This window comes from Colias eurytheme, chromosome 25 (assembly GCF_061535395.1).
Source record: "Colias eurytheme isolate Ceu_HAF_F1 chromosome 25, ilColEury1 Martin Lab GWU primary, whole genome shotgun sequence".
Lineage (NCBI taxonomy): Eukaryota > Metazoa > Arthropoda > Insecta > Lepidoptera > Pieridae > Colias > Colias eurytheme.
In genome coordinates this window covers 3,355,697-3,369,019 of record NC_143004.1, presented here as the reverse complement: position 1 = coordinate 3,369,019, position 13,323 = coordinate 3,355,697, and the positions used below count along the sequence as shown (strand labels likewise).

At 31.6% G+C, this 13,323-nt stretch overlaps 1 protein-coding gene across 2 annotated transcripts in view; it reads right to left on the bottom strand.

The window, feature by feature from the left end:
- The window catches only part of sona (sol narae metalloprotease), a 130,210-nt gene that overhangs the window by 21,051 nt on the left and 95,836 nt on the right, over nucleotides 1-13,323 (bottom strand). For both annotated transcript variants that reach the window (XM_090116027.1, XM_090116026.1), the window contains exons 4-6: nucleotides 5,921-6,016; nucleotides 4,275-4,410; nucleotides 1,959-2,066 (exon numbers count right to left, since the gene is read on the bottom strand). In XM_090116027.1, the coding sequence (XP_089972153.1) occupies nucleotides 1,959-2,066; nucleotides 4,275-4,410; nucleotides 5,921-6,016 (340 nt within the window). The remainder of the gene's footprint in view (nucleotides 1-1,958; nucleotides 2,067-4,274; nucleotides 4,411-5,920; nucleotides 6,017-13,323) is intronic.

The following is a 13,323-nucleotide window of genomic DNA, read 5'->3' as shown; positions in this document are numbered from 1 at the left end:
CTCTAGCTCTATGTTCGTTTGATGTAAATGCACCTTTATTTGAGCACTCACATATTATTATTATGTATCAGATGAATTCATTTTCGCTTTAAACTAAAATTTGTTACACAAATAACAACAATAAAATGCATATCTGATAGTTTATGTAACACAGGTCACATACCTTGCACGTATAAACTACATCTGATCCAGATCAAACTTATATGGCAATATCATACAATCACGTAGGTACTTAAATGTTATTTAGGCAACAGATTGCATAACGATATGGTTTTCCTGTTTTGGCTTATCCATTGTTATATACTTATTTGTTGATGCTTGAACTGCTGGATGCAATCTGATGAATTTAGATGGATCGATAGATCGATCATGGAAAAAAATAAGTACCATTTTAGCTGTCTTTTTGTTTGAGAGAGTTATGAAAGCAGGAGAGAAAAATCCGTATTCTTATTATTGTAAGCTTCTAATGTATAAAAGTCAACTGAATAGATTACTAAGAAGATTCAACACACTGAAAATATCTCATAAATAATAATATGAATTAGAATACAAAAGATTCGTTATCGCGTAGTCTCTACCATTCTCTACTATTTTAATTGACCAGAAACTTCTAATGGAAAAAGGTTTAGAAAAATAAAAGATTTCTTTAAAAAAGACAAAAAATAATTAATGAATTTGACATTGCAGTGACACATTGGGTCACACAACTTTCTTTTTTTATTTGGTTATGTACAATACTAATAAGCAACGAAAAGTTCGAGTTAAAAATAAAAGACATAAAATTATATGCATATTAGGGATTAATTTTGTTATTCATAAATATATCTTTAACAGATTAAATAACAATACCTACCTTCATGTTTAAATACAGATTTTAGGTAGGTAAGTATTTTTAGTCAAAAGGCAAAAGCACGCTGTAGATATGTTTTTCATGTGTTTACCTTATAATTTGAATTTTAAGATACATATTTCTACGAAAATTTTACACCTTTAAAAGTATGTTACCCTTTTTTGGGTGCATTCTCTATATATATACCTACAGGTCATTTTAAAGTGAATCTTTCAGTGTTCATGATATAATTATTGAAACTCCTTATTCTTGCACAATAACGAAGGGTAACTTGGATTAACACATAGGATAGGTTTTGTCCCAGAAATTCCACGGGAACAGGAACTATGCGGGTTTTTCTTTGATAACGCGGACGAAGCGGCGGGTGGAAAGCTAGGAGGTATCTAAAACAGTCATATGAACACGTGATGAAAAATGGCGGTTACCAAAACACGTGTGTCATTAATTTTTATTATCTGCCGTCAATGTAATTAGGATAAAATCAATTTATAACTCCATTAATTAACAGGTTTGTGATACCATCTGCGAAATTCAAAGGATCTCGTCTATTTAATTTCTCCATTAATTTCATTAAGCAGGTGTTTTAAAGTTAGACCAATAATCTTTATCTTCCTTCTTTATCTTTATATTCTTTTCTTATATTAATATTGAATGAATGAATGAATGAAAAATACTTTATTGTACACCTTATAGAATACATTTTACAAACTTAAAAATACAATATAACAATGTACAGTAGGCGGCCTTATCGCTGGCAGCGATCTCTACCAGGCAACCCAGAAAAGACGAGGAAAATAAATGAGTCAATAACATGGTGGTGCAAAATAATATTGGTGTATCTTTTAGGCATTATGATGTATAGGTGGTATTAACTAACCAAAATGTTTACAAAGAACTTAAATAATAAAAAAATTGTATTCTGTATATGATGTTTTCTAGGCTGTTGCAAAAATGATCAAAAGTTTCAATGATGTAGAGCTTATAACAAGTCTTTATATCAATTTGTCGTGTAACATTAATATCTACTTTCCAAACAATTAAACAGTAGATAATATTATTTTCTTCGCTTTTATTTATTTATTTAATATAAAAATTAGACAAATCTTACCGTAATCACTCATATGGTCATGAGACGATGGACCTCTCTTGATAATGACATGTTGGGCGCCTTGTAGCTTATTCTGTAGTTCTTCTTGGGCGTTTTTGTTTCTTTTCACTGTAACAAATTGATTTAGATAATATGATATGTTATATTATTCTGAAAATAAATATAATTTTTTCAATAATGCAAAAGTAATGTAGTATATATTATAATTGAAAATTAAGTCGGAAAAACTCCCTGACTAGATACTTACAAAAATAAGTTTATTTTTTTATTGAAATCGTCAAGTAACAGGGATTTATTTCTATTATATTAAAAGTTACCTGTTTTCATATAAATAATAATCAATTTACAAACTTATTCAGAAATAAGTAAATATTTTAGTCAAAAAGTCAAAAAGTAACTACTATTATGCAGCGATTCATATCAGGCATCGTTAGTTATATAATTTTATCCAAGAGCTTTTTACACATTTACTGATAAAAAATCTGTATAGCGGTTTTGCAATGCACACATTTATACATTTAAAATCAGACACGGCTTCTGTAGTTTTCAAAGTAACTGTCTTGAAATTTCGCGGTAATTTAATATGCATAACCTCTAATTTTGCTGCCAAATATTTTTTGGACTTCTATTGTTAAGTTTTAATGTTTTGGGTATAACATTTGACTGTGTATGGATACAATACTTGTATATGGGAGATTGGATTATAATTATATGATTATTATACATAACCTATATTTTAAAACTAGCTGTGCCCCGCGTTTTTACCCACATTACTCCGCTCCTGTTGATCTTAGCGTGATGATATAATTATAGCCTATAGCCTTCCTCGATAAATGGGCTATCTAACACCGAAAGAATTTTTAAAATCGGACCAGTAATACTCAGACTCAGATTAGCGCGTTCAAAGAACAAACTCTTCAACTTTATAATATTAAGTTTGACTCGACACAGTCAAGAATTATTGTCAGAAATAACTGTATTGCCGTTATATTAAGCTATTGTATAAGTCATTGGTATTCTTCCTACCTACAATAATATAATAAATCTTTTTTCGTGTTGACACAATGTGAAATTCAACAAAAAAGGTCTTTGACCTAACTAAAAAGTCATAAAAAGTAACTTTAAAGGAGAACCTGTTCAAAATTGTCTCCTCTAACTTTGTTTTATACTTGATATTTATGTAAATATTTTAATTATTGTCCGTTTGTCTCTATAAATATGGTGAATAAAAATGCAAATTCATTGTTTCTAGATGGCTATCAAATATGGAAACAAAAAACAAAACTGAACATTACCAAAAGCATCGAAATTAATAAAAAGCTTCAATAAGCTTATATTGTACTAGCTGCTCCGCGCGGTTTCACCCCCGTGGCTCCACTCCTGTTGGTCGTAGCGTGATGATACATATTACATAGCCTATAACCTTCCTCGATAAATGGGTTATCTAACAGCGAAAGAATTTTTCAAATCGGACCAGTAGTTCCCGAGATTAGCGCGTTCAAACAAACAAACTCTTCAGCTTTATAATATTATTAGTATAGATTAGTATAAATTTTATAGCGTTGTTTTCAATACCCATACAATCGACAAATCATTACAGGTAGTAGGTAGGTACCTTTGACCACTAACGTGAAAAAAAAAACTAATAATACAAACGAACTGCGAAGTTACCATGTATGTAAGTATAATAAAATACATCAATCATCCACCTGACATATTACAAATAAACACAGACATATTAAAATATGGAAAATAGATAGAAACACGTTTATTTGATTGCACTTGTAATAAAAACAATTTATGAATGAATTCGTCATCGCCATCTTGTTAATTAATGTCTCGAATATTCGATGGTGGATGGGGAATAAATTATTTTAAAGATATTTTAGCAACTATTGTGAATTTTCACTTAACCTACAAAATTAATTAAACACACTTAGTTTAAATTGGTTTCTGGAACATAAGTCATAACATAATCAGGAATATACGCTGCAATTTCTCAATTAAAATGAGGAAAACAGTATTCCATAACTGCTTTTTGTACTTTTTTTATTTGTAATTAACATTTATTCATACCTAGTTATCATCTACATTGAGGTAAGGAACGTATCATCGTTATTTCTAACATTTTCATAGGTCTGTAGAATTAAGCAACTTAACCCTTATCTCTTATTCTTCCTACCGTCTGATCTACAGAATACAATTAACTGAATCGTCTCTAACACACTACCTATTACAAAATCCAGTTATTATTTATTTTATTTATTATATTTGCTGCATTATACATCTATATTATTAGTAACTAAGCTAACTCACCAAGTGGCAGGCCAGTATCAATAGATACCATATCCGCCATACTGCTGGGGTCTAGGAACATTTCGTCGTCCGGAGCCACGCCCGTCATGGAGTCAGGGATCGGCCTGATGATGAGGTCGTGACCTATTGAGCCTTCCTGTAAATATATGTTGGCGTTATTTTTGAAAGGTAAAGTGTAAAAAAGATTCTACATCACAACTTGATAGAGTAACGTGCTAGAGTTCGTAAGTATATCCTTTATTATTTACTAATATCAGATACTAGCTGTGCTCCGCGGTTTTACCCGCAGTGCTCCGCTCTTGTTGGTCTTAGCGAGATAATATATAGCTTATAGACTTCCTCGATGAATGGTCTATATTAACACCGAAAGAATTTTTCAACTCGGACCAGTAGTAACCGCGAGATTAGCACGTTCAAACAAACAAACAAACTCTTCAGCTTTATAATATTAGTATAGATTTAGCGCGGCATTCCGTTTTCGTGGTCATACACTCACAATGGACGACTAATATTTTCCCGGCATTGTGCTATGTTTCGCAACTGTCCTTAATCCACTTGCAGGCCCATTGTTTCATATAATTGTGGTTATATGGATAATATATGATGCAGTTCGCGAACGTGACTCCAATTTTTAGAATCTTTAAGATAATGTGTATGTGTGATTTGTTTATATTTTAGATATTTGCATAAGTGTGCTACTATTTGTTGTATTGTTGTTTAATATGTCATGTGTTATGATATTAATTAAATAAATTAAAGGCGCTTAAGTTTGATGATGAATGGATATCTCTACCTTTATTATGCTAAAAAACATCAGTGTACGAGGAGGGAATTTGACACATATACAGTTTTAGTCAAGATTTATTGTTCCTTGCTATAAACAATTAAAGAAAACATAAATCCAATTTTAATCTAAAAATAACTCTACAACGCTCGTTAAATTTAAGTACAATAAAAAGCTTATTTTCTCTTTCATAGGTACACGTAACATGTATTACAACTAACTGGTAAAGATGAAAAATTCAGTAGATTTATTTTAATAAACAGCCAAAACAACACACCAAGCATTAAAATCTCTACATACATCGATTTACTAAACTGAAAAGCGGACCCATCGTCAGGATGTTACACACGCTTCAATGTCATCATTTATGTTTGCTTACGTGACTTCTGCACGGGATAACCTGTGTGTGATCAACATTCTAAACACTGCTTAATGTAAAGCTATGGGTATTTGCATAATTTTAGTCTTGACAAGTCTTATCACAGATATGAATGGTTAAATTGATAAAGTAGTTATGTGTGTCAAAATGTATCGGTGTTTGTAGAGGTAGACAAATTCTTACCTATTCTTGTATATAGGTGACGCTGATTTCAAACTCCGTATGATGCAAGATTTCAAATATAACAGCCAAAAACAGGAATTACATTAAAACTTACATACACAAGAATCGATTTACTAAAGTGAAAAAAACCTATGCATCCATAAAACAATATCTGAGATTATATATTGCTCTATATAACTATTTTTTCTGATTAATAGTTGCTATTTTCAATGACTCCACATGATACAACTTTTAACATAACATATCTACATACAGAAATCCTTCAACCTATATTCTTAAATAAGATAAAAATAAACTCACCACGACAAGTTTTCCGTGTTTAGGGTGTCTCCTGATTAGCAGAGCAGCTCCGTTCTCATCATCATGGTACATGTCTCCCAGATCCTCCTCGCCTTCCTAGAATTAGGGAAACATGTATTCATTTATACTTACATTGTGAAGCTGAAAATAGTGTTTGGCATTTTAAACAGTAAAATGCCAAGGGGGCTGAGACAAATGGCAGAGGAATAGAATAACGCTAAGAAATATAACGTTTAAGGAGCCAGTACGTTTTTAACAAATTGCTTTCCTCTTAGATAGACAATGTGTATATATAGTAGTTGGGTCCTATAGTGGAAATTATACTAGATCACTCGAAGACCAATCAGAGCGATGAATCAGAACAGATCTATCAGATTTTAGATGAAATTGCGTGAGTCGATGCTTGATATATACATTGTATCTGTATATTTGTTATATTAAACTTTAGTTGCTTTAACAACTTGCATGTTTTCATCCGACTTGAATATACAGTCTATATGTTGCTGTTTCTTTTAAATTTTCTCGATTCTTATCTAATTCGACCTCCTCACGTAATTCGGAAGTAAATTTTATCACCATTTACGCATTTTAACATTCAAAGTTGCCAATTAAAAAACGACACGCAAAGAATTTTAATTGAAAAGTTTTCAATGTTGTGACGTGATTTGAACAATCGTCGGAAGTGACCGTAAGTAAGGTTGTACAAATTTTAAGGGAATCCGCAAAGGCATTGGTATAACTATAAAATAAGCTTTTTAAAACAATTAACTTCAAACATAAAATATATAATTTGTTAGCAGTTAATAACGTTATACTGATCAGTACAGATAAACGCAAAACTTATGAAAGGAAAATGTTCATGTTCAAAAATTTAACAAGATTTATTTCACCCTCTTCTTGTTCCGTCCATCCAATAAAAAGTAACCTATGACCTTTTACATCTTAACAATACCTATACTAAAACTACTAGAAATAGAGATAAATACACTTAGATAGAGTCACTTCCATTTAATGCTAGAACATTCATTTCATTATTTTATGTAAGTACGATCATTTCCAGATTTAAATTAATTTTATTTATTTATTTATTTATTTATTTATTTATGACACTTTATTGTACATATAACAGGAATTTAAAATAAGAGAATACATAAAATTGGAAAGTGTACAATAGGCGGCCTTATTGCTTAAAAGGAATCTCTTCCAGGCAACCATAAAAAGAAAGGACATGTAAGACATTGGTAAAAAGTTTTTATTAACTTTATAATATAATAGATATAATATAAATCAATTATTCCCACATGAACGTACCTTTGAATTTGACCTCGTTATTATTATATTTTTGTATGCACTTTACGATGCATTCATCGAAGCCATGGTGCATTGACTGAATGCACATGAACAACACAATGCGGTTGAATTCCATATTGAAATATGGGTCACATTTTTGGCGGCAATACCATGAATGTATTTGAAACCCTTAAAAATATAACTGTTGCCTGTTTGGCCACCTATTCACTTATTATTTCGACTTCATATGAAATAGTTGTCAATGTTCTATCCTTCATAACACTATGTACATATATAAACATTTACTTTTTACATTATCTAGCAAACTATTCAGTTTTTGAAATCACTTCGTAAGTCTATATCATAACTAGGCTCTCTGGCTATAATTTTCTTTCCAGTTGCTTTTTCATACACATTCCATACTTTAAAAGAATCTCTCTTCGGTAATATACCATCTTACCTTATAGACTACAAGCCCGCATAGGACAAAAATATGGGTCAAATGAACCACCAGGGGACATATCTAGAACGATAGCAGAGCAAAAAATAATAAGATTCATCACTATGCCGTCACTTGTAAGCTGTCCAACTGAGTGCAGATGAGAATTGAAAAGTACAGGTAGACTCGGTAAATTTTGGTCATATATTTTTGTACGGCATTCTTAACCATCGATAGATCCATTAAAAATAATAAGAAACCGCTCAGTGCCGTACAAAAATGGTGGTCCACCAAGTCGGAATTTTTATTTAATTTCCGAGAGTTACCGGGGGTAAATTTGGTCATTTGACCATGTACGGCATCTGTGTCATACTATTGCTATACTGCTTTTAATCCATTATTCCGCAACGCCGTACAAAAATCATGGGGACAAGGGGAAAAAATCAAGAGTTGCAATCCCCTCTCTTTCCCCACTCCAGGGGGTCATTTGACTAAGTACGGCTTCGGTTCCAAAACATTATCTAGCACTCAAAAGTACTATTAAAAGCAATGCCGTCAAAAAATAATTGTTCTTTTAAATGTATACCAATAATCATCTTAATTTCATCGAATTCTTGATATAAAGAGCTGTAAGGTCATTTGACCCTGTACGGGAACTTTTTTTTTAACATGATATTGTAAAATTCAATTGTTGTATAGTATTGCCGTTCAAAAGAAACCGTTCTAAAAAAAGTTATAGAGAAATGCAAAACCAGAAATTTTGTTAAAGTTTAAACATCGTAGATTAATGAAATATAATAGTTTTCTACACTTTATCCGTTGTTTTAAATAGTATTAACATAGATAAATTAGGAAAAAACGATGCCGTACATTTTTGTGCAGACCACATCTTTTAGGCTGATGAAAGCGACGAAAGCTACAATTTTAAGGGTGCTTTATGGCCATTTTATACAGTACGGCATTAACATATTTTTACCCAACTACGGCAAAGCAAAAGGAGGGTTATGGTTGTTTACAGGTCATGTATGTATGTTCATCTATTCCCTCGTAACTTCTAAACTACTTATCAGAATTCGACAAATGACATATCATTAGAAGCGTCTGAATTGTTCACTGGATAACCAGCGACCTGCTAGCTAAAGGCTATATGGGGTTTCACAAAATCTAATGTGGCGCCCTCTAGCGGACAAAACATACAGAGTAAAAAAATAAAGTTAAGATAAATATGCAGTGTTTGGTATCATTTGAAAGCGCTTTACTTGTACATTTTGAATATGTATATATTACTAGCATTTGCTTGTGACTTTACCTGTATTCATGGACTGATTGCATATAATTCACATCTTTTCGTTCATAGCTTTTTTATTAGTTCATCAATTTAACGGAGTCCATTCCACCTGACTCTGACTTTCCAAGGTGATAATTAACCACCTCGAGCTTCTTAATATTAATGTATATTTATATTTTATTATAAAAATATAAAGCAAACATTTCGTTATATGGATTTTTTTCTTTTTCAGATTTTTCCCCTTTGAACCAACGAAAATGTACGGCACATGAAAAAATATTATCTATGCATAAAATACTTTAAAAATAAATTTATTTCGTGTTGTGTCAAATGACCCCCTGGAGTGGGGAAAGAGAGGGGATTACAACTCTCGATTTTTTCCCCTTGTCCCCATGATTTTTGTACGGCGTTGCGGAATAATGGATTAAAAGCAGTATAGCAATAGTATGACACAGATGCCGTACATGGTCAAATGACCAAATTTACCCCCGGTAACTCTCGGAAATTAAATAAAAATTCCGACTTGGTGGACCACCATTTTTGTACGGCACTGAGCGGTTTCTTATTATTTTTAATGGATCTATCGATGGTTAAGAATGCCGTACAAAAATATATGACCAAAATTTACCGAGTCTACCTGTACTTTTCAATTCTCATCTGCACTCAGTTGGACAGCTTACAAGTGACGGCATAGTGATGAATCTTATTATTTTTTGCTCTGCTATCGATCTAGATATGTCCCCTGGTGGTTCATTTGACCCATATTTTTGTCCTATGCGGGCTTGTAGTCTATTACATAAAACGAGCGAATGCTCATTCTTACCCCACTATATCAAATTATTTTAGCGTAAAAAAGCGTAGAGAATTATTTCATGCGTTCGAAAAGATTCTATGCAATGTTCTAATACTGAACAACACTGAATACGAGATTTCGTTGACACTAAAAGATCACGAAAGAATGCTCTTGCTCTTGCTCTAGCTCTATGTTCAATGTAAATGTAGCGTTAGGGTCACAACGTCTCACATATTGTCCTTGATGATTACAAAACCTATATTAATTGAGTATTTGAATAATAAAAAAATATTGATTTTTTTATGTATTTTAAAACTTTATTATTAATAATATTGATATTTAATGCAAAAATCTCCAAAAAAAATATTTTTCAATTAATTATAAGCAATTAAAAATTGATGAAATTTAAATTAAAGTCACGTGACTATAAACGCGCCATGACTGGTCACGATAGATGTGACGTCAAAATGATATAGTTGTATACGTTTTTCTATCAACTGCAATGAGTGAAAACTAACATTATGACGTCACACGCGTTCGGGTGACGCTTCGGGAGTTGTCGGTGTGTTTTCGGTACTGGATTCAAAGACTAATTTTTATTTTGAAATAACTTTTGAATTATTGCAAAAAAAATGAAAAAAAAAAACAGTTTTGTTATAAAACTAATATATAATCTTTCCATTTAGCACAAAAAAATTTTTTATTCAAATACTCAATTCCCAAGAATACTCTTGCTCTAGCTCTATGTTCGTTTTGGTGTAAATGCAGCGTTACGGTTACAACGTCTCATATTATATTATCGTCCTTGATGCTTACAAAACCTACATTAATTCCCAGGTCTTATACTAAAATGAACAATTTGGGCTGCTGGGCGTTAACAGACCTTTCTTATTCATACCGTGGGAATGACAAGATCGTGAGCAAAATGCACCCATTATCGTGATTAAAACCATGTACTCGAGTTTCTGTTATATTTGTAGACAGGTACTGCCGTCTAGGGTAGTATAATTTCATTTTTTAAGTCGAATAACTAGCTATTTTTATCAAGGAGATATATCTGTGTACTAATGATATTATTAAATAGGTGCTAATGATATGATTAAATAGAAAAATGTGTATTTCTAGCTCCTGAAACTTGATCTTCTTTAAAAAAATTACGAAGTTGAACGGATTTTAAAGTATCCAAATGGGGCTTTACATCAAGTGTTTAGTTAGTCTCTTTGAGGAAACTTCAAACATATAAAATCGACAATCTTCTTTTGCTATTTCGCCAATTTAATTACTTTGCTGACATGTATATACTATAACCACGGCACGAGTTAGTAATGTTACTAACAAGAAATCTATAAAATATTTAGGCACAGACAATACAACATTAAGGCAAGAACCCAGCATATCTAGTGACAAGATCCGTAATTGTCTCCGCATTCCAACCTCCGAACATTGCCACCAATTGCTATTTTGGATGACTGCAGTAGAGTGTAGGTACTTTGGAATTCAATTACCTACGTTCCAAACATAACCCTTAAACACAAAAAACATTCCGAACCTATAAGCTTGAATTTAAATCATCCTTAAGCAATTTTTTGCGATAAATACTCTAAATATAATCTTCTCGACATGCAAATAAATTTAAACCCTCAACATTGTCATCTAGAGATGATCGTTCGTCACGATTTCCACTTTTTATGATAATTACTATGTACTTAACCGTTTTTTCTCTTATTTGTGACACAATGAACAACATTTATATCGTGAATTGCAATTTGAGCCTTCATTATTCGTCATTTAGTGTTGTAATCTTAATACATTGAACTTGCTTTAAATTTAAAGATATACGTTTGTGTAAGTAAATTCATTCTTTAGGAAAAATAATTGACAAAAATAAAAATAAGAGCAATTATTAAACAAACTAAAACCAACAAGAGTCAACATTTTTTTATCCCTCGATACTAATTCTATAAATATTGTGTTTCTATCGATCAGTTAGATCTATTTAAACAGTACTCAATCTTCTTAAATTATAATCCTATATTGATGAATAACAACAATGTACTGTAAGTAATCTCATAAAAAATTGTATTCTGTTTGTTTACGGTTATACTTGTTTTTTTTGTTTTTTGTAGAAAAAATATATAATATTCTTACTCTGTATAAGTAAATAGACCTAAAACTTGTGTAATTATAAAGAAGAAGAGCAATATGTCTTAAAGCTAATTTTTAAATCCTTAGTTAAAACTTATTCGTTGAATAATGTACTACCATTTTAAAATGTATTCTAATTGCCCATATTTGACAGTTTACAGGTGGCATTTTAATATTATCGTGTAATACTTTATTGGACGGGTAAGTTTTATCCAAGGATTGAAAATCGGCCCTTATACGAACCACGTCTCTACCACAGATTACTACGTCTCTACATAACATGTACTACCTATGTGAATAAATAAAACTTTTTTGCACATGATAAACATTTTTTTAGGCTTTGATTAATCGATATCGTTTTTGTTTATTTATTATAATATCATGCATTAAAATATGCAATATCGTAACTCCAATTATTATTATGAAAAACTATGAACTTTTTCAGAATAGGTTAGTTACAGATCAATTTCATGAATCGATTTCTGTTATGTAATAAAAAATTACTCTTGACACTACTAAATGTGTCTTTTAGAGAATTGCCTCTACCGGGGAGTAAATTTAAGAAATATTTAGGGCTACACAACAGTTAGGGCTATCACGCAATAGCGATTTAAGTTGGCCGATAGTTTGATCGAATAGGAATCAGGCTGTCGGATTCGATAGTTCAGATGTACAATTTTTAATCTGCAAATGCGCACACTGCCATATAACTCTATACTAATCCTCTGACCAATCAAACAATCGGGCAACTTACAATCGTTAGTGCGCATGGGCTCTTAGTGTAACTGATCCATGCAGTTATATTATGGTAATATTATTTAATAAAATACATATTCACACTATGATGTCATTCATTCACATGTCAACGTGTAGGAAAATTGTTTTGCTTATAATAACGTTGTGTTTACTTCATCGTTAGTAATTAACATTGATTATGGCGATCCTTCGCTTCCTGACTATAAAATTATTTTGCAAATCATTAGTCACATGCGTGTGCATATATTAATAATAATTAAAAACTTGCTTCGTTAGAATGGGACAAAACGTACTCTATGGTTTAAAAAGAATACATGAAATGAAGTGAATATCCTTTATTGCATTACAAATTAAAACATATTAGCAAACAATACATTTTAAATAAGCAAAGGGCAGCCTTATCGCTAGGTAGCGATCTCTACATTACAATTCCTACGTATGCGCTAATGTAGAGATCGCTAGGTAGCGATCTCTACATTAGCGCATACGTAGGAATTGAAATAGGTTTTGTTAATTACGTATTAAAACTGCGTTATCTTGCATCGGTAAAATTAAGAATATGATGGACAGATGTCACAGATTATACCTATTTGACACAATAGTGTTGTCATCAACACGCTCTATTAATACTGATAAGCATCGTCCAATGGTCAGTTTTGACCTATTCATTTTAATCTCACCAGTGCACAGTG